The sequence below is a fragment of the Rhinichthys klamathensis genome, unplaced genomic scaffold (assembly GCF_029890125.1).
Source record: "Rhinichthys klamathensis goyatoka isolate OS25496 unplaced genomic scaffold, OSU_Roscu_1.1 h1tg000547l_1, whole genome shotgun sequence".
Classification (NCBI taxonomy): Eukaryota; Metazoa; Chordata; class Actinopteri; order Cypriniformes; family Leuciscidae; genus Rhinichthys; species Rhinichthys klamathensis.
In genome coordinates, this window is record NW_026607018.1 from 29141 (window position 1) to 51842 (window position 22702).

Here is a 22702-nt window from a genome sequence, read left to right on the forward strand (position 1 = left end):
TAAGGTAGTTTTCTTAATTTTACATTTATTCAAATACAAATTATTAACAAGTTAAGTAAATGTTTTATATCTGTAGTTCTTTTTTCTAGCTGACTAACGAGCTATAGTGGACATTGAATGGGTTTCCTGAGATAAAGGTACTGTTACGTGACATTTTCGAGCTTTTTTATTGGCTTCTTTCCGTGGATAAAACACTGATTGGGTGATTACATGAGAGTTAATACATTTCAGTAATTAGTTGTTTATCTTTCAACATACCTTCCTTACATTCATGATTACAAGTTGTCTCTACGAGGACATGAACACTTTTTACAAGTCGGAATCCCCAGGTTTATTCTTGCCTATTACTTGGGAAAATCGTATTAAAACCAAAATGTATTGATATTTAATTTTGGATAAAATGTAGTGTCCCATTCGTTGACAACCATTTAAGCATTCACAGTGCTTTCTAGATAGCTTGCTGACGATTCTGGAATTTCGTTCATATACAAATGGGATGCCTTGGAGAGCCCTGAGGACCATAGACAGATCCCCAGGTCGGAACTGTGTGGGGACGAGGCGGGTTCAGCCTTCTAGCCCACCGAAGGAACTTCACAATAAGGTTGTTCCTCACAACTGATTGGGGCATGCCATGATGGCAGCCACATATACCTTGAGCGTGAATGGGTTGTGTCCCTTATCTTTTTGAAAAAAAGTAGCGATTCTTTTTGGAAAAGTAGCAATTCTTTTTGAAAAAAGTAGTGTAAAAAAATGTAATTATACATTTGTTACAGTCTTATTATAAATTTATTACAATGTAATTATAGGTTTTTTGCAATGTAATTATACATTTATTACAGTGTGTTTATACATTTATTACAATGTAATTATACATTAGTTTTAATATACGACAAATAGCAATGTAATTATACGTTTATTACATTGTAATTATACATTAGTGTAATAATAATTATTTTACAATGTAATTATACATTTATTAGTGTTATTGTAGATTTATTACAATATAATTATACATTTATTACAATGTAATTATACATTACAGTGTTATTATAAGTTTATTACACATTATACATTTATTACAGTGTTATTATACATTTGTTACATTATTATTTTGTTACATTATTATTTTTGAAAAAAGTAGCGATTCTTTTTGAAAAAATTAGCAATTCTTTTTGAAACGCTCAACGTTATCGTTTTCTCAGAGTTTAGGCTCCCGTGTAATAGTAGCCTAGGCTATTCAGCAACTCAAACATACCAAACCAACAAATTATTTTTAAAAAAACCCACACAAAACCTGATTTTGCACGGGCATTGCACTAGTTATAATAATTTCTTACTAGGACACTCGTATTTGCCAACTAAAAAACTCAAATTTTCCTACTAGGAAATCTTTTCCAACTGGGAAATTTGATTTGTAAGGTAGTTCATATCCAATTTCATGAGCAAAGACAAAAATTTATAATCATTCCTACTAGGAAACATGTTAAACAGAGTTTCCTAGTAGGAAAATACGAGTTACCATGTAGAAAATGATTATATTGTTGCTTTTACTTGTGAAATTGGACATGAACTCCATATCAAATCATATTTGCCAGTTGGAAACTCAGATATCCAACTGGGAAATTTGATTTGAGAGGTAGTTCACATCCAATTTCATGATTAAAGGCAACATTATAATAATTTCCTACTGGAAAACTCGTATTTTCCTTGTAGGAAACTTTTTTTCAACAGTCCTAGGAAATCTGAGTGTCCTACATTTACATTTTTACATTTTCCTACTGGGAAATCTTGAGTAGGAAACTCCAGTCCAGTAAGAACTGAGTGTCCTAGTTGGAAATGTATTTGATTTGAGAGCGAGTTCATGAAGGCAATAAATTATAATAATTTTCTACTAGGAAACTCTTGAAAATACTAGTTTCCCATAAGGAAGTTATTGTCATTTTTTGCCTTTACTCATGAACTCCTTCTCAAATCATATTTCCTACTAGGTGTTCTACAACTTCCCACATTAAGGACATGTTGCTGATAATTTAATGCTCCAGTTTCATTTTCAAGACAATGAGCTGCACAACAGTTCTCGGAAATCGTCTTTAATTTTGGTATCACGTATTATATGAGTAGCCAGGCACAGCTGGTACAGGACTGCATAAAAGGTCAGCACTACAGAAGAGGTCTTTCTTTTCTCTCACCTTGCAACCACACCTAAAGTTGAACATTTAAAATAAACACATACATTAACAGATGACATTTTAGTGCTTGTTGACTAATAAACAGCATCAATTAGACATTACAGACACATTTATTTGGCAGAATAAATGAACGAGAACATCTAGAATTTGAAATAGAAAATATACCCCTCATGGTGTTAATATACTGTAATGTTTTGATTATACTGATTAAAGCACAATATTATTTTAAGGCTTCCTTGTAAAGAATGCCCTTCTTTAATTACAGGACTACTGTACATGAATAACATAGTTTTTATCCTAATAACACTCTAGACACTAGAGACTCCAGGCCCTTTGTTCGTGACACGTTCAATGTGCACAGGCATTGTGGGGTAGCAGATCCTCTAGAAGTGCGAGTGTTCTTGATATGTTATTTTAGTGACAGTTGGGAAAAGAGATTAAAGCCTGCTAAATTAAGCAGATTACTGATGATAATGATGATGATGCATTTATTTAGGCTGCTGACTGGATGGTTTTCCAGGTCTTTGGGCTCCTGGGAAGGTTTTTGAGTCTGGAATATTTAAAAAAAAAAACATGATTCTCATTATTTCTCCTCCAATGCATTTCTCTATATCAGGGCTCTTCGTGTAAAGAGTCCACAGCATCCAGCAGGTGGAGGGCAAGGTTATACTGGGCGTGGTTTTCGGGGAGCATCTCGATGACTTTGTTGATCAGTTGACTGCTCTGAGACAGAGGTACTGAAGGACAGCGCAGCTCACTGGGGTCCTAAAAACACACACAAAGCATGATACAGGTGAGTGAAAGACAGTAAGAGATTGGCGAACTGTGCAGCCCGTGTATTCTTACCATAGCCTTCAGCCAGGTGCAGAGGGTCGGCGGCAGACGGGCCAGCAGCTCCATGTTGGGTTTGGTCTGTGACTGGGAGTGGAGTAGGGAGAAAGAGAGTCTCTGACCAGTCAACACCAGCAGCTGAGAACCCAAAACATCCTTGTCCTGCACCTCCATCATCACCTGAGAGATTACAATAAAAAGAAAAAGTGGAAAAAGAAAAAAGATAAATGACAAAAGAAAGAAAAATCAGAAAAAAAGATAAAGAAAAGATATATACAGAGGATAAAGAATAAGGAAAAGACAAAGAAAAATTATAAAAACAACGAAAGAAAAAAGAAAATTACGAAAAGACAATATATATATATATATATATATATACAAAAAAGCAAACATTTAAAAAGATAATTAATAAAAATGACAAAAAGAAAACAAAAGAGAATGAAAAATGACAAAAAAGAGAAAAAATAAAAAATATATACCAAAAGAAAAACAATAAAGCGAAAGATAAGATTAGAAAGAAACAACAATTACAAAAAGAAAAACAAAAGAAAAAAGCATGACATTTTACTCCTGTATGTATGCTCAAGAGGTTTAACAATGTGTGTGTGCGTTACCTCCTCTGCCCGCAGGTCCAGGCCCTGGTTATAGAGCTCACAAACAAGGTGTCTGCGTAGTATGTCAGTATTGACTTGCAGTAGAGACGAGAGCTCCATACACACAGACGGCCACATGTCTTCAGAACCACTGTGTTTTACACCGTTCTCCTCAGCTTCAGCTAGAACCTTCACCCAGCCTGTTAACACGTTCATCAGAAACTACACACACAGTAATACAGTAAGACAGTGCATCAACTTTGGTTTCAGAGGTGAGCTAAAAACATCTTACGACCTGTTCTCCGAGAATCTTTTTGTTATGTGGTCAACATTTCACTGCCACTGTACAAGATGCATGTTAGACTGATTATAAAATAAAAATGTTATTACTTATTTCAGTAGGGGGCATTCTTGTTGAGAGCAGTTCTGACTCACTTCTTGTCTCACAGCCACCAGGTTGGGGTCCATATCTCCACTGGGCAGCAACTGAATGGACGCCAAATCTCTAAAAAACGCATTCTTGCCCTGTAGATGACAGAAAAAGACAACATGAATTAAAGGCAAAAGAACTTGTAGTGGAACGTGAAAAGTAAATTGCGACAATCTTTTTTTCCTTGGAGTGATGTATATCTGAGAGAAATGGAAAATCGAACATTCCAAATAAAAGAAAATGCAAATTTTGATATCACGTAATTGTAAGTGTGACGTAATTGTGTTTTTGTTGTCCTGTTTTTACCTTGCTGTCGAACAGACTGAGCGGTTTCAGGCGCAGGGAGAAGGTCATGGCGGCATGCAGCAGTGAAGCTAATACACAGTGATGCTGAACGAGGGGATAGTGTATGGATCTGTGATCTAAAGCTAACTCCACAATAGACACTGGACCCTCAGCACCGCCCCACACTTCCTCCACGCTCACATCTGGAACAGACACTTCCTCCACCCCTGAATCCGCCTGAGAGAGAAAAGACATTTATAATATATTTCACGCTTTTATTTCAACCCATAATTTGTTAACCATTCTTGAAAAATCCACGATAACTTAAGACATGCTTCCACCCATGCATCCACTGTTTGATCAGTCCTTACTCTGGAGAAAAAAGGATAGGAAGGGAGAAAAGAGGAAGATGAGACCTCCATCAGAGCCTGCAGTAACTGCACGCAGGAGCCCAGGAAACTCTTCACGGCTGCGTCTCCCATTCCGACATCCTAAACACACACACGCAGACAAGTTAATTAAAATGAAACATATCTAAATTGAATTAATTCTTTGTGTCTTCTCTTACCCGTCTGCACAGCCGGTCTTTAGGTGCCTTTCCCACCTAGATCAACATATGCACCATCAATTATTTAATCTTAGTCACAGCACACAAAGAGAAAGAGCCAAAGTACACAGACACACAAACCTTTTCCATTAGGAAGGCAGCAGCTGAAAACCGCTTGACTATGAAGGTCTGCCACATCATTGCAGAGACACCTGAGGGAAGAGCATAGTTGAGGGAGAGAGAGTTATCATATGGAAATCCTTCTGTTGTGAAGAAATATGTTGTGGCAACTTGTTCAGGCAACAGAAACCATATATGTCACTTTTATTAGTGAATCTTACCCAACTGAATGTAAGGACTGGAGATCATCTTCAAAAACTCCACTGACCACTCTAAGTACTGCCCCACCTGAACAGAAAGAGAGAGAGAGTTGAAGTGTCCTCTGTGATTGGCTGATATTTTATATCAATATTAGGAATATCAGTATATATTATACTATATCATACCATATCAGTACTCAGTATATATCAGTTCAGTATTACTGAACAGCGAATAGCAAGGATTCGTGGGTGGTTGCCCTGCACGCTTAATAAACAGCAAGCGTAATAAACAAACTCCAGCTGATCCAAAATGCAGCAGCTAGAGTTCTTACTAGAACCAGGATGTATGACCATATTAGCCCAGTTCTGTCAGCACTGCACTGGCTCCCTATTAAACATCACATACATTTTTAAATCTTGCTAATTAATTACAAAGCACTAAATGGTTTAGCTCCTCAGTACTTGAGCGAGCTCTGATCGCATTTTAGTCCTTCACGTCTACTGCGATCTCAAAATTCTGGCCAGTTGATAATACCTAGAATATCAAAATCAACTGCTGGCGGTAGATCCTAGCACCCAAACTGTGGAATAGTCTCCCTAGCCTTGTTCAGGAAGCAGACACACTCTTGTCAGTTTAAATCTAGACTAAAAAGCACATAACTTTAACCTGGCATACACATAACACATAATCAATGACAGCCATCGGCACAGACCCCAAGAACCAGACAGGTCCTCTCCACAGACATTTTTCACAGTTGCAACAAATTACGTGTTTTGGTAAAAACAGTTACAAAAACCACAAACTCACAAAAAAAGCTAAGAGTCAAACTGCCCAACTAAAGCAAACACTGGTCACCATAATGGTGATCAAACATTTTGGGGTGGAACGGTACATGTATTCGTATTGAACCGAAACGGTACGGGCGTCACGGTTCGGTGCATGAATTTACACAGAGAATACACGGTATATAAATAAATGAAACTTGCGTGCAAATTAATTAATGTAATGCGGAACTACTGTTAGATACGCTGGTTCTTTAGGGACACATAATCTGTAGCCCCGCTTTAGGCGAGCTCCACCTATGTATGCGGACCCGCCGGCCTCTTTAAAGGGATAGTTCGGCCAAAAATTATATTTAACACATGCATTACTCACCCTCAAGCCGTTCGAGATGCATATGTCAATCTTGTTTCAGACGAACACATTTTCAGTTATTTTAGAAAATGTCTTAGACCCTTCAGTGGATATAATGTGAAGCAATGGGGTCCACCTCCTTCAAGTCCCAAAATGTGCATACATCCTTCACAAAAGTAATCAATCCGGCTCCAGGGGGATAAACGAAGGCCTTCTGAGGGTAATCCGTGCGGTTTTTTTCGTAAAAATATACATATTTAAAACTTTATAAATGAAAATATCTGACTTCCGGCAACGATCGACGCGCGTTCACGGGTGATGGAAGTCGGCGTACGAGGTAGTTTTGCTCTGCTCTGCTCTCTGGCTGCGCAGGCGCGTTCGTTCTACGTCACGACGGTTCCTATGCTACGTCCTACCTCGTACGCCGACTTCCATCACCCGTGAACGCGCGTCGATTGTTGCCGGAAGTCAGATATTTTCATTTATAAAGTTTTAAATATGTATATTTTTACGAAAAAAAACGCACGGATTGCCTTCAGAAGGACTTCGTTTATCCCCCTGGAGCCGGATTGATTACTTTTGTGAAGGATGTATTTTTACAAGGATTATATGTACTTTTGTCTAAGACATTTTCTAAAATAACTGAAAATGTGTTCGTCTGAAACAAGATTGACATATACATCTCGAACGGCTTGAGGGTGAGTAATGCATGTGTTAAATATCATTTTTGGCCTAACTATCCCTTTAAGATCGCAAGTTTGGGAAAACTTCGGTTTCCCAGTCAGTTACAATTAATTAAACCAACTGGCTTCAATATTAGGTTAATCCAGAGGAGAACTGGCCCCTGACTGAGCCTGGTTTCTCCCAAGGTTTTGTCACCTGATGGAACTTGGGTTCCTTGCCACTGTCACCTCCGGCTTGCTTAGTTGGGGACATTTAATATTCAACGATATTATTGATCTGACTGTACTGACGCTGTTGTATGATAACTGAACTGAGCTGGACAATGACATCATTTTTTGCAGAACTGGTTCATAGAAGAAATTAACTGATTTAATAATTCATGATCTTTACAACGGAACTGAATCAACACTGAACTGACTTCAGCTGAACAACAGCCGAAATGCATCATTTTCCTGTTATCACTGTAAAGCTGTTTTGAAACAATCTGTATATAAAGTGCTATACAAATAAAGGTAACTTGACTGCTCCATTAACAATTTTTTAGTACTTTTAGAAATAAGTATTAAAAAACAAAATAAAAAAAAATATTTTGCTAAATTAATGCAATTTAACAAAAACAAGTAATTTGGTTCCAGTATTTATTTTTAAGTTCTAAATAAGAACTGGCAATTGGTTCCCAACCTTATTATAAGAAAGCCTTGAGACTTTTTAAAGTCTTTACCTCTGGGTCTTTGTTCCACTGGACCACATTTTCCCAGCTACAGTGAGCAAACAGCACATCAGGAGACAGAGAGCTTGGGAACCGCTGACACACACACTCCAGCAGCTCTGAGACAACACACACACATGCTTTAGTCAAGCACAGAACACACACAGATGGTTAAAAGAAACCACCATGGAACAATTTTGATGTATCATCTAAGTCACATGATCAAGAATCTCCATGGTTACCCTCCAGTTTCTCCTCCCTGCCTTGCTGAAAGGGCTGTTCCGTGGGCTCATTCTCTCCCCTCTGTTGAAAGATCTTACTCAAGAGATCTGGAGACACACCCTGTCTGAAGATCAATTTTGAAACGCAGTCTGCTACACCACCTAAAAGACAAAAAACGAAAATATGGAAACACTAATCATCAATTTGCTTATTACCTGGTATGAAAGCATAGATTTTAATCTTAATTTTACTGACAGCTTCAATATTCACTAGCTTTAAAAGTTGCATTTATTTGACAAAAAACTGTAGATTCTTCGATAAACAAAGTTAAAAAGAACAGCATTTATTTGAAATAGAAATCTTTTGTAACGTTATAAATATCTTTACTGACACTTTTGGTCAATTTAAGCCATCCTTGCGGAATAAAAGCATTAATTACTTTAAAAAAAATCTTACTGTCCCCATAATTTGGAATGGTAGTGTATGTGTGTTTTATGCACCTCTGCCACTCTCTAATAGTGTTTTGACTGAGCAGCGTGTAACAGTGCCCCCTGTAGAGCCCTGAAGAGACGGCAGGCAGAGCAGCGTCTGCAGAGCAAGAACATCCTCCAACTGCTTTATACACACAACCCACTGCTCCAACTCCAGAGAAACACACACCCACTCCTCCTGAAACTGCACAGAGAGAAAGAGAGTTAAACACACTGCACCAATTCTACAGATGCAGAAAAAAGACACACACAGACACCTTGCTTTCTGCCAGCCTGGTGATGGCATTCTTGGCTACACGATGAGCGACTAGAGCAGCCAGTAGTGCGGAGGCCGCGCTTTCAGACTGAACACATGCTGTGCGGACCTGCTGCCACCAGGGTGAGACACACTGGCCGTCCCATGACTCATTTACTGCTCCTGATACACACACAATTGAAATATTAATATACATGATAAAATATGGAGGACACAAGGTCAGTCTCTCCTCCAGATGATGTTAAAGACCTTTCATTGAGCTGAGGGTAGACAGCAACGTGTGCAGGTGTGAGACGGCATCTGGGAACTTCAGTACTTCTTTTTCTTTGTTCAGCCAAACTGATAAGAGCAAAGACTGCCAGAGAGAGAGAGAGAGAGAGAGAGAGAGAGAGAGAGAGAGAGAGAGAGAGAGAGAGAGAGAGAGGGAGAGAAAGAGAGAGAAACAGTGTGAAATCAAAAGGAGAGAATTTTATAATGAGCAAAAATCTCAGCAAATTCACATTATTTTCTAATCATTCCATCCTTCATCACCATAATAATCCATCCTTCAATCTTTTGTGTTCTTTTTACATCCCTTTATCTTACCAATAGCTGCTGAGGGCTGATGCCACTTTCCTGCAGAGTCTCACACACTCTCTGTAAAGGACTCTGTCCAGACAGACAACCCCAGAACAGGAAACTACCTGAAAGCATTCAAATTCACATATCAATTAACCGCTTATATAATGACAGTGACGCACCAATTTTTAAAATTCTGAAGATACAGATAATTATTTTCATGTTACGGCTGATTAACCTTTAAATGGCCATTATTAATATTATATACTATTTTGTCTAAATACATTAGTCTGGGTTTCCCCATACTGCCTTTGCGCAGCGCGGTTTTATTCACGCTGCTAGGCAGTCTGGATACCATGGACCAAATTTTCGCCTCAGCGAGGGGACCAATCACAGAACGAGGAGGGAGCAGCAAGACGATGACGGCGTCTATGCGACACACCGAAGCAGTTTGTTTAGAACGCAAATAAATCTCTGACCCATCGTCTTCTTCCTCGTCTAAATTCTTTCGCTCTACATACGTCATCTGGTATAATTGAAACGATTGGCTATGAGCTACGTACAGGCGCATTTGATAGACATTCGTAGCACCCAATAAACGGCTCTGGGCATTCGTAAACCACGCCTCAAATACGAGAAAATGAACATGTGGTTCCCAGACCACGTCTCAATGTCAATGAGACGTGGTCTGACGTTAGCCAGGCTATAGATACATTAAAAATAAACACTAAAAACTTAAACCAATCATTTAAAATGTTACAAGTAAATTTAGGCAGTACAAAAATGGATATTAATTTTGAGATTTGCAAAAGATAACATTTGGTTATTATTGTGTTTTAAAAATAAATTAAGAGAATATGCAAATTAGTCCCCGCCTCCACTCAATCACACCAGTTCGGAGTACCTGTTCCACATGGTCAACTTTACTGTAGTAAACGCTACACAATGGCAAGTGGAAATATTGGTTTAATTCAGCCATATATGTTATAAGAAATAGTTGAACAGTGAATTATACAGAGTCGTCTACAAGTTGATGTATCAGAATGGTAAAGGCTTTTATGTATTGCTCTCTACAATGTCAGACACATGACCGTAAATTATATGATTAGCTTTTGGCTTGACTACGTTATCAAACAGCTAATAATGTGTTGTTAATGCTACACAAACCATGTAAACATGTTCCTGTTCGCCATCTAAAAAGTTAGATGATCTGAACATCGTAGAAAGTCAATGGAGAAAAGCCCCACCTGCACGTTGACGGGATTCGTTACATGTTTGTCTAAAAGCATATTAAAAACACCACATAGACATATAAACAATACTAAAAACTTTATTTTCACCTCAAGGGGTCTTTAAAACATTAAAATAATGCATAAAAATAAACACATAGCACTAGCAGGGAGCGGTTTTACCTAGTTGGGTCCAGTCGGTATCAGGTTGTTTAATCACTCTGAGCTCTCCGTTCACCCATTCCAACTGAGACAGAAATGTTCGGACTGGCAGCGGCCCACTAGAGTCTTGAGCAAATGAGACAGAGGGCCGAGAGTTCATCTCTGTGTATCGTTGCAGGATTGGGCCAACACGAGCAAGATCCTCCTCAATGCCAGAAAAAGACGGCTGTACAGAGAGCAGAAACCTTAAGTTCCAATCTTAGTGTAACAATGGTACATTAGTTTGCTTAACTGGATAGTGTCTGTGTGCATGTGTTACTCACATGTTCTGGCTCAGTGGGTGATGTATCTGGTGTGTGCAGTAACTGAACATCTGTATAGAGCTGAAGAAGTTTGAGCTGGGATGAACAAAACTGCAGCAACGACTCATCCACTGCTTCCGGATCTAATACGAAGACGCATGAAAACCAGATCAGTGTTTAAATATGAAAAATACACAGTGCCCAGTGAGGATGGAGGGAGTTACCTTGTTCTTTCAGGCTAGCCAATAATGCACGAGTAACATGGGTCAAACAGGACACTGGAGCATTCTTATTGGACAGCAGTGACTCCAGGGCCTGTCAATCAATCAGATATGTTATTTATTATTTAAATATTTATTAACATATATGAATGAATATGTTGGTGTATGTGTTTTACTAACCTGTTTCTTAATAGCTGGATGTTTAATGTCCAATAACACACTTTGTGCTTCACTCTCAAGCAGAGCTATCAATCAAAGTTCAAAGGTAAACTCAAACATGTGGACACATCAGAGCAATAGAACTTAAACACAACATTGGGTATTAATAGTTCTTTAAAAAAAAAAAGATGTTCTGATGTATATGCATGGTCTCTCGTGAATATTAAAGGGATAGTTAGTCCAAAAATGATAATTCTGTCATCATTTACTCACCCTCAAGTTGTTCTAAACCTGTATGAATTTCTTTCTTCTTCAGAACACAAAAGAAGTTATTTTGAAGAATGTCAGTAACCAAGCAGTTGATGGGCCCCTATTTACTTCCATAGTATTTTTTTCTCCATACTATGGAAGTTAATGGGGCCCATCCACTGTTTGGTTACCCATATTCTTCAAAATATCTTCTTTAGTGTTCAGCAGAAGAGATAAAATCATACAGGTTTGGAACAACTTGAGAATGAGTAAATGATGACAGAATTTACATATTTGAGTGAACTATGAGGTATGTCTGACCTGGTTCCACCTCCCTGGTCCTCAGTAGAGTGGTGAGTCTCCTTAGCAGGTGCATGTCTTTAGCACGCTCACTCTTCTTATCACTGACCAACAAACAGAACAGATACATCTGTGCTCACCTGCATTGTTTTTTTTTTTTTTATATTAATGTGCAATTTTTATGTATGAGTGTGTACCTGAGTGCCAGGTGGAATGGTATGGTGATGGCTCTCAGGGCTCCATTAACCGGATCAAAAAGACACACCTGCTGTGTGTGTATCTGCCAACCCTGACTGGTTACACTATTCACACCCATTAACCTGTGACCTGCATACAACAGCCTTAAGAGAGAGTAATTAATTAATTAATATGCATTTTTGAATTGTAGCAATGTATTTTAGTTTTTTTTTAGTTAGAGTGTGTACCTGCAGTGTTTGCCTACAGTAAAAGCCCCTACTCGAGGTCCATGCTGAGTTCCCCACACCTCTAAAATGCCCCTACGTGGGGCATAAATCACCAGAAACTGGGCGTGCCGGCGGGGCATAGAGGGAGATGTGGCTATTTCTCTCTCCCCAGGAGCCTCTGACACCTGCACCCACCCGAGCTGAGCATCACGATAGCCTACACACAATACAGACATTAAGAAAACAATTTAAAACAAATGTTTAATTTTTATAGTTGAATTTATTTGTATAATTATAGTATTCACTTAATTATATTTAAAACAAATATAAATATTTTTGTACAATAACATTTATTTCTTTTACAAAATTTAATTTAAATTATTACAAAAAAAATTACTTTTAACTACACATTGTCATATGGACAAGCAGTCCCTAATGATACTGATTTGCTCAGATGTTTTTAGTGTGTTTGTTCACTAAAGCATTCGTCACACTGATTCAAATCTTGTTTGTCACAAGATACTTCTGCAATTTAATAGGAACAGGCTCATTAGATGCTTGTTCGCAAATCCGACTACATTAGTTGCGCTACACTGCTCACCCTTCCACATCCTGATAGCGATGCCTCGTGCCACATCCAGCAGCGTGACTCTTCCAAAGTCATCTGTGACTCCAGCCATAGTGTTACATGGAGAGAGACAGATAGACTCGCCATGTCGACGAGAATCTGGAAGACCAAACCTGATGAAAGCAGAAAAATTTAATTGTGCACTTAAATTTGTTAAATATGGTGTGTATCAGTGTTTGGTAAGTTACTCTAAAAAAATGATTAATTACTAGCTACTAATTACATCTTTAACAGTGTAATTCAATTATTGCATTAATTTCTCTCTCTAAAAAGTATTACATTAATAATACATTATTAATAATTACTTTCTAAATCCCATATCAACTTTGACCAAGGATAGACATGAAACTGCTCTTTTAATTCTTTAAAATAAATAATATAAAATTGCATAAATTATTCTTGAACTGACCAGAGTATTTGAAGGGAGAATGTTAGATTAAAACATGCTGAAGACTAAACAATTATTGTTTTATGTTATTTTTCTTTATTCATTTTCATAATTCCATAATGTATTTTGTGAAGTCAGAGTATGTTTGTACATGTGTGCTGATGAGAGATCTGGGATGAGCTATATTTTGCTTAGAGGTATGTGTGCAATGTAACATGTTCACTGAGCAGAGATGTTCCACTGATGGCGATACTTCAAATGTGTACAGTTGGCATGTTCTTTACAAGGAAAGGAATGTTTCAACTGATGCAAATGTACCACTAATGTATACACAGAGGGATAGTGGATTGTACCATGTGTAAGCATGAGGTATACATTGCATTTTTAAACATAAGCAATTTTCTACCTTACAAGGAAGTTGTAAAGTCTCTCTGTGATGTATATAAGCTCAATCTTACTGTACCACCTCAGAGAAACATAAAGGCATGACGGGGTGAGAGGAAGGAGAAACACCAAGAAACCATTTACAGCTGGCATGATGGGGTGAGAGGATAGAGAAATGGGGAACAGAGAAATATGTAATGAAGTCCTCCTCGCCTGTAGCCTTATTCTTATATGCCTGTTTCTCTCTGTCTGACACATGATACATAATAAATAATAAATCTCTTAGCAAAAGTAACTGTTGTAGCTTCCGTGATTCAACCATAAATGGGGAAAGCATGATTTTCAAATGTGCACATGCATTTCAACATTAGGGGCCCTATCTTGCACCCGGCGCAAATTACTTTGTACACTGACGCATGTATCATTCCTATTTTGCACTCGCACAAAGCGGGCTTTGAAGCGGGCATGAAGATATAAAAAAATGTAGGCCTAAATCTAGCTTACCCAAATTTTTCAGGCTAATTGTAGTAATGATAGATCAGACCTGTTTGCCCAATAGTGGCAAGACACATATGTATATAAGGACATCTGACAAATTAGTTTGTCCGTCAAGAACCAGGAAAAAAAAATCTTAATGATTGTCTGCAAGGAATCTCAAAGTTACTTGCGCTTCGCCCTTGATACTTGCGTTTCAGATCGTTAAAATAGGGCCCTAGATGTTAAATCCTATATTGTTTTATATAGAATAGTTCTATTGGTCTATACAGTCTATTACATCAGAAGTAACTGTAATTTAATTACAGAAAAATTAAGAGTAATCCCTTACTTTACTTTTTCAAGGGAAAAGTAATTCAATTTTACAATAATTAATTAGTGATGTATTACACCCAACACTGGTGTGTATATGATTAAAAGAAGTTAAAAAGCAACATTGGGAGGTAGTGGTACTGCATTCAGATTTACCTAACAGGAAGGGCTGTGGCCGGCTCCACCTTTGGCTTCTGTTTCTGCACTGACTCCTCTTCATTTTTACTCTTCCATCCCAACCAACCACTATGGAGGAAGAAAAGAGAGAGAGAGACAGAGACCAAGAATGCATAAACATGGAGTGAGCTTAAACATGACAGGCCAGTGCTAATGAGAGCCAAGAGTTAAAATAACCCAGACACAGACCTGGCAGCATTGAACAGAGCTGATGTGAGTTTGCTGGCCACAGCCAGAGCCACATGGGAGAGAAGAGGCTGAGAACTTCCCTGAGATATGAGAGAGGAAAAATGGCCATAATCATCAAGAACAACTACAAATAAGCCACAAGCACCAACAATAGACCAAGGAAAAGATGTGTGTGTGTGTGTGTGTGTGTGTGTGTGTACCTCTATAGCGTAGTAAAACCCAGTGTAGGGTCCTCCTCCCACTGTGATATACTGACTCATAGCAGGAGGGCTTCCTTTAACCGAAGCATGATATCCTCCCAGAATGGAGGCATTTTTCATCTGATCGAACACACTCAGAGTAGTAATACCTGAAAGAGACAGACAATACCTTACACTACCAATCAAAAGTTTGGAGCCAGTAATATTTTTTTTTTTAAAGACATTAATAGTTTTATTTAGCGAGGATGCATTCAATTCAAAAGTGACAGTAAAGAGATTTATAATATCACAAAAGAGTTCATATTTCAAATACATAGGTTCTTTTTGAGCTTTCTATTTGTCAAATAATCCTAAACAATGCATCACATTTCCACAAAAAAAAAACTGTTTTCAACATTGATAACAAGAATAAATGTTTCTTGAGCACCAAATCAGTATATTAGAATGATTTCTGAAGAGTCGTGTGACACTGAAGACTGGAGTAATGATGCTGAGAATTGTGGGATCTCAGGAATAAATTACATTTTAAAATATATTCAAATAATAAACAGTTATTTTAAATTATAAAAATATTTCACAATATTACTGTTTCTACTGTATTTTTTTTAAATGCAGCCTTGTGCATGAGAGACTTTTTCAAAAACATCCTACTGTATGGAAGAAAATTAATGCCAGATGTTTTTGAAACAAAAAAGCTTGTTGAATTGCACTAATTAAAAAAAATATGCATGGCATTAACCGTGCTTGTGTGATTCACCCATGTGTAGTCACAAGGTAATGTGTTTTAAAATTATTATTTCTTTATTTATTTGTGTATTAATTAATTAATTAATTATGTGACAAAAAGGGGAAATTTATTGTATTGCACACCGAGTCATTTACTGAGTTTTGAAAAGAAAAATACAACTGTTGCCACTAGAAGGAGTACATTGTGGGTTGCCATGGGCTGCGCTGTTTACACCGAAAATTGCCAGTCGAATATTATAGGTTGTGTATTTTTAACCAGAATGAATATTTTGGAAGTGAAATCTGAAAGGTGAATATGGATTATTGAAGTTTTAATAATGAAAATGTGTGCGAGATGTTTTGAATTGAAATATTTACAGCTTAAGTATACAACCATGTTTTCAGCCCATAAAAATGCAAGCCCTAAAAATACAATGCATTAAAATGCAAGCACGGTTAATACAATGCATATTTTTGAAGTAGTGCAATTCAACAAGCTTTTTTGTTTCGAAAACATTTGCCATTATTTTACTTCCATACTACCGACCCCAAAGTTTTGAATGATAGTGAATATTACCAGTTTTTCTACTGTGCTGTGGCTTTCTGTTCAAAAAGATAAAAAAGAAAATTAAAAAAAGAAATCTCTCTTACCGATGCTGGAATGGTCTGTAATTGTGTCCATATCTTGTAGGCCCCACTTCTTATAGGCCAGTGGTGGAGGCTGGATGACATCACTTCCTGCTGCTGCCGCTAAAAGGCAAAGGGATAGATACAGGGAATAAAAGGGATGAAAACAAATAACATGAAAGGCAAAATTAAAAATATGTAAGGCATTACAGGCCACTTATAATCTGATGAAAGCCTGATACACATTCACACACCAGCACTCTCTCTTACCTCTGGCAACCTGGTTTCGACAGGCACGTAGAGACTGGAAGAGACTAAAGCCATCGATGGTGACCAGGGCTGCTGGGTACAAAATACTGAGCTCCTCATGCTGATAGAGAGAGATAGACATTTCAACATCATCAGCGTAGTTTGGTCTGCTGTTTAAGTTAAGGTGTCATGAGTAACCATGCTAAGAATTGCTTTGTGCAGAAATGAACACATCAGTCAAGGTAAGAGTTATCGGTACCTGTTCCGTTACTCCAGGGTGACGTGGAATCTCATAGGTGCGACATTTCAGTCGCTGCACAGGATCTTCATGCAACAATTGGGCCAACAGAAGAACACCACTCTATACACACACACACACACAAATGATGGATAAGACCAGTGGATTGTCTGCTCTGATACTGGTCTGGTTTTAATTAAAAATGGCACAATACTGTTTATTATTAATGCATTAAAGAGTCAAATTCAGCTGGTGAGTTTATAGGTCAGAAAACATCACAGTACCTCTGTGTAGAAACGGACATAACCTGAGCTGAATCCAACCACAATACAGGTCCAGTCGGGGCGACCGGTAGAACTTCTAAACAGATAATGAGCACATACATTACCGTTCAAAAGTTTAGATCTGTTTAAACAGGAGTGTGTGTGTGTGTGTGTGTGTGAGTGTGATGTTCTTACCTCTTTTGACTGGCCAACGGAATACAGATAACACTACTGATACACTCTCTGTGAAAAGAACAGACAGAAAATTGAGAACCAATGAACAAAAATAAAAACATTATCTTTATTTATTTGTGTTCTTCTGCCTCTGAGCTTTCTATTTATTACAATCCCTCTTATTATAAACATATTTTTATTAAATGTTTAGAAACTCCTCTACTTATATTATTGCCCAATTCTGTTTTTGTCTTGTACTCATCCTTTCTTCTTTGTGGGATTAAATCCCTTTATGTTATTTCCCAAAAAAACATCCAAACCTGACCCTGCCCTCTCCTATTTCGTCTCTCACCCCTCTTCAACTCTCAGCGTTCCGCTCCAGGTCACAGTTAGGGCCATTTCCTCCTGCCCACTTTCAGCTGTCCGCCACTTTGCTGCCAATCAATCAATCAATCAATCAATCAATCAATCAATCAATCAATCAATCAATCAATCAGTCTATGAGTTATACCAATCCATAACCAATAAGCAATAAAGAAGAGATTAATCAGTACTGTATGTGTGTACCAGAGAGAAATGTGGCTTTATGCTCTCGAGCAATGACCAGTAGATCTGAGCAGGGCGAGAGAGACAGAACACAGTCCTGCAGCCAGGGGGCGCTTTGCTGCTGCTGCTCCTCCTCCTCAGCCTAGGAGAACACACAGGTTTGGAATTACATTTTATTAAATAATAACAAAATTTTCATTTTACCATATGACTAGTAAGTCAAGTCCAAATCACAGTCTTTGCTGTCCCAACTTAATTTATATCATAAGTAGTGTAGAACATTATATAGAAACTGTGTCTATTCCTCGTTTAGTGAGGCCAAACAATAAATCTACTGTAGGATCTAGGAAAAATTTAATTGTAATTAAACCAGAAAATCTCAATATCAGTGAACAAAAACAATTTCTAAAGCTAGGTCTTCTAAACATTAGATCGCTCACACCTAAGGCGGTTATTGTAAATGAAATGGTCACAGATAATAGATGCACTTTGCCTTACTGAAACTTGGCTTAAACCAAATGATTCTTTTGGTCTAAATGAGTCTACTCCACCAGGATACTGTTATAAGCATGAGCCCCGTCTGATCGGTCATGGCGGCGGTGTTGCAACAATCTATAGAGATATTCTAAATGTTACTCAGAAAACAGGTCACAGGTTTAATTCGTTTGAAGTACTTGTGCTAAATGTTACGCTCTTAGATGTAAGAAAGAAATCCCTATTATCTCTAGCCTTGGCTACTTTATATAGAGTAGACCTCTAGGGCCATATGCTGAATTCCTAAAAGAGTTTGCAGACTTTCTCTTAGATCTATTGGTCAATGGCGAATGGCGATAAAGCAATAATTGTTGGAGATTTTAACATACACATAGATAACACAAATGATGCGTTAGGGGCTGCGTTTACAGATTTATCAAACTCCTTTGGGGTCAAGCAGAATGTCAGTGGTCCCACTCATCGTCTAATTATATCATATGGAACCAATCCAACCGATATAGATATTATACCGCAAAGTGATGATGTCACTGATCATTACATGGTAACTTGCATACTACATACTGCTGAAATTTGTCATGTTGTGCCACGTTATCGACCAGGCAGAACAATCCTTCCAACCACTATAGATAGATTCTCAAATAGCTAACCTGATCTATCTCAGCTGCTCAGTGAACCCAAACAAACAGATGAACTAGAGGAAATGACTAGCAGTTTTAGCACCATTTTCTCTAGTACATTAGAAATTGTTGCACCAATTAGATTAAAAAAGGTTAGAGAGAAAACTAAAGCACCATGGTACAACAGTGCTACGCATGCTATCAAGAGAGAAACTCGTAACTTAGAGCGTAAATGGAAACAAACTAATTTAGAAGTCTTTAGAATCGTGTGGAAAGACATTATGTCACGTTATAAAAAGGCTCTAAAAGCAGCCAGGGCTGAGCATCTCCGCAAACTAATAGAAAATAACCAAAATAATCCAAGGTTTTTATTTAACACTGTGGCTAGACTAACAAATAAACAGACATCACCTGAGCAAAATATTCCGTTACAGTGTAGTAGTAATGATTTTATGAATTTCTTCACTGAGAAAATAGAAAGCATCAGAAACACAATTGTAAATGTACAATCTTTTATGGTGTCTTATGATTCAGCCCTAATTATCGCCCCTCAAGAACAACTACACCGCTTTACAACTATAGGACAGGAAGAGCTAAATAAACTTATCATTGCATCTAAACCAACAACATGTTTATTAGATCCAATACCCACTAAACTACTGAAAGAAGTGTTACCTGTAGTGGAAGAGCCTCTTCTCAATATTATTAACTCGTCTTTATTTTTAGGTCATGTTCCAAGAATATTCAAGCTGGCAGTAATAAAACCTCTCATTAAGAAACCACAATTAGATCCAAATAACCTAGCAAATTACAGACCTACCGGTATTTCAAATCTTCCATTTATGTCTAAAATACTAGAAAAAGTTGTGTCCGCTCAATTGTGCTCTTTCTTGCAAGAAAATGAGATATATGAAAAATTTCAGTCAGGATTCAGACCGCATCATAGCACTAGTTAAAATTACAAATGATTTACTTTCAGCTTCTGACCAAGGCTGTATCTCAATACTAGTTCTACTCGATCTTAGCGCTGCGTTCGACACTATAGATCATAAAATACTCTTGGATCGACTACAAAACTACACTGGTGTTCAGGGACAGGCACTAAGCTAGTTTAGATCGTACTTATCAGACCGTTACCATTTTATCTGTTTAAATGGGGAAAAATAACGAAGATAACGTCAGTAGACTATGGAGTGCCGCAAGGATCGGTGTTAGGCCCTCTGCTATTCTCAATATATATGCTGCCACTTGGTAATATTATAAGAAAACATGGAATTAATTTCCACTGTTATGCTGATGACACTCAATTATATATTTCATCACGACCAGATGAAAACACTAACTTATCTAAATTGACAGAGTGTCTTAAAGATATAAAATGCTGGATGACGTGTAATTTCCTGCTATTAAATTCAGATAAAACAGAGGTATTACTTATTGGTCCAAAAAACTACCCACAAAACCTCTTACAATACAACTTTAATTTAGAAGGATGTCCTGTTACTTTATCCACTACAGAAAAAGACCTGGTTGTTATACTAGACCGCAACTTGTCTTTCGAAAATCATATTTCATATGTTACAAGAACAGCCTTTTTCCACCTTAGAAACATTGTTAAGCTACGTAACATGCTATCTGTAGCTGATGCAGAAAAGTTAGTTCATGCATTCATGACCTCGAGACTAGATTACTGTAATGCTTTATTAGCTGGTTGTCCTGCATCCTCAATAAACAAGCTACAGTTAGTGCAAAATGCAGCTGCTAGAGTTCTTACTAGGTCAAGAAAATATGATCATATAACACCAATTTTTTCATCTCTACACTGGTTACCTATTAAGTTCCGTATCAATTACAAACTTATTACTACTGACCTATAAAGCCCTAAATGGTCTAGCACCTGTGTATTTAATGGACCTTCTATCGCCCTACAATTCATCACGTTCTTTAAGATCACTAAATTTCAAGGCTTCTGGTCATTCCTAGGATATCTAAGTCCACTAAAGGAGGGAGGGCGTTCTCACATTTAGCTCCTAAACTCTGGAATAGCCTTCCTGATATTGTTCGAGGCTCAGACTCGCTGTCCCAGTTTAAAACTAGATTAAAGACGCATCTCTTTAGCCAAGCATTCACATAATGCTTACCTTTTATACTACTGTTGAATCATTCAGATCGAATGCATTAATATTATGAACAGCAGCTATGCTAATTATTTCCCATCTGCTTTTCTGCTGTTATCTCGGGACGCTAGTCCCGAGGTAAATAGCGTTCGTCAGTTCCAGTTTGTATCCAGCCTCTCACGGAGACTTCAGATGCCCCAACACCTGCGATGAGATGACTAAACGCCTGTGAAGAGACGACTCGACGACCGGCGATATGTTATGCCCTAAATTAATACATGATTAACAAACTGTATTTTTTCTATGTACATTTTTGAAATGCACTTTCTGTAAAGCTGCTTTGAAACAATATGTATTGTGAAAAGCTCTATACAAATAAATTTGAATTGAATTTTTGGGTCTTCCAATCCTTTAATACAAACCTGAGCTCCATCCTCTTTACCGTCAGGATTCTCCCAGGAGCCCCAGTCCGAGTCATCCCACGTTAACTCATGCTCTAGAGAGAGAGAGAGAGAGAGAGAGAGAGAGAGAGAGAGAGAGAGAGAGAGAGAGAGAGAGAGAGAAAATGATGTGCTGTAAATAATGTGGTCAGCAAGGATTAATCTATTCACTATAACAGTCAGCTCAATCTGCTACTTCAACCTCTGTTAGAGCTTATTTAAAGTCTTCTCTCTATCTTTAATTTCATGCATATTCATTTCTCCTTCACGTCACTATAAAGGACCCATCCCTTTTCTATTCCTGTCTTTCTCTTCATTGGTCTTTCGTTCATTCACTGTCTCAAACGCAGTCATGTGCTTCAGAATCTTTCTGCAGGATGACTCATTCACCAAGGGCAAACACACCTCCCTTCCTCTCCCTCTTTCTCTCTGCAGGGAGTGAATAAGTTATTCTGCATCATAGTCAGAAAAACCACTTTTTACACATTTTCTTTTTTCTAAATTCACCCACATACTTTCCATTGACTTAGCATTAGATTACTATACAATCAGTTTATTTTATATCCCCTAACTCCAAACCTTCCTCTCGCAGAAGTTTTTTTGCATTTATATATTTAGTAGGTAAATTTTACTGTTTTTTTTTTTTTTTTTTTGCCTGTCATGACTGTGTCGTTCTGCACTTACCTCCGAACATCCACTTTTCAACTCTACCAACCATCAAACAACACCCTTACTGACACCCATAAATCACTGAACAACCGCAGTGCAGGAGAACCATCATTAAACTGGACCTTACATAACGTTACACATACAGACTGACTTCAGCAGTACCTGCTTGTGTTTTCTCTTCCTCCGGACCGGCTTTCTTGTGCTTGGGGAACAGAAACTCTCGCACCTGTCTGAGCTCCTGGACCCGGCCGAACTCCAGCAGGCAGCAGGACATGATTCGGGCGGAACGAACCGGACCCAAAACCTGCGGATTCTACGACATAAACCCACCGTCCGATTCACGTACCACCTCTTAGTGTGTTTATGAGCCTGTCAGTGAGGTTTGTGAGGGTGTTGACTGTTTTTTGGACCAGAGCGGGTCAGAAAATCCAGCTGAGGTGTCAGTGTGTTGTTGTGATGTGAGTTTGGGATCATGACACATCCACATCCGCT

At 38.0% G+C, this 22702-nt stretch overlaps 1 protein-coding gene across 2 annotated transcripts; it reads right to left on the reverse strand.

Annotated features, from left to right (window-relative positions):
- Positions 1 to 2074: 2074 nt before the first annotated feature.
- rab3gap2 (RAB3 GTPase activating protein subunit 2 (non-catalytic)) lies at positions 2075 to 22697 on the reverse strand. Of its 2 annotated transcripts, none has more exons than XM_056238860.1 (35): positions 22373 to 22697; positions 21524 to 21597; positions 17894 to 18014; positions 17679 to 17760; positions 17348 to 17395; positions 17174 to 17249; positions 16911 to 17012; positions 16673 to 16772; positions 16427 to 16525; positions 15050 to 15198; positions 14850 to 14929; positions 14640 to 14729; positions 12878 to 13017; positions 12298 to 12493; positions 12070 to 12213; positions 11894 to 11976; positions 11345 to 11409; positions 11168 to 11258; positions 10965 to 11086; positions 10663 to 10867; positions 9278 to 9375; positions 8942 to 9047; positions 8694 to 8854; positions 8446 to 8620; positions 7966 to 8106; positions 7736 to 7842; positions 5217 to 5283; positions 5017 to 5087; positions 4897 to 4932; positions 4745 to 4819; positions 4350 to 4565; positions 4049 to 4138; positions 3635 to 3835; positions 3036 to 3200; positions 2075 to 2954 (listed from the first exon to the last, which is right to left on the reverse strand). In XM_056238860.1, exons 1-35 carry the CDS (start codon positions 22482 to 22484, stop codon positions 2802 to 2804), a joined length of 4041 nt encoding a protein of 1346 aa, XP_056094835.1. In that variant the 5' UTR covers positions 22485 to 22697; the 3' UTR covers positions 2075 to 2801. The 2 variants fall into 2 exon arrangements, with proteins under 2 accessions (XP_056094835.1, XP_056094834.1); XM_056238859.1 differs by having other exon boundaries at positions 17894 to 18015; positions 21513 to 21597.
- Positions 22698 to 22702: the final 5 nt, after the last annotated feature.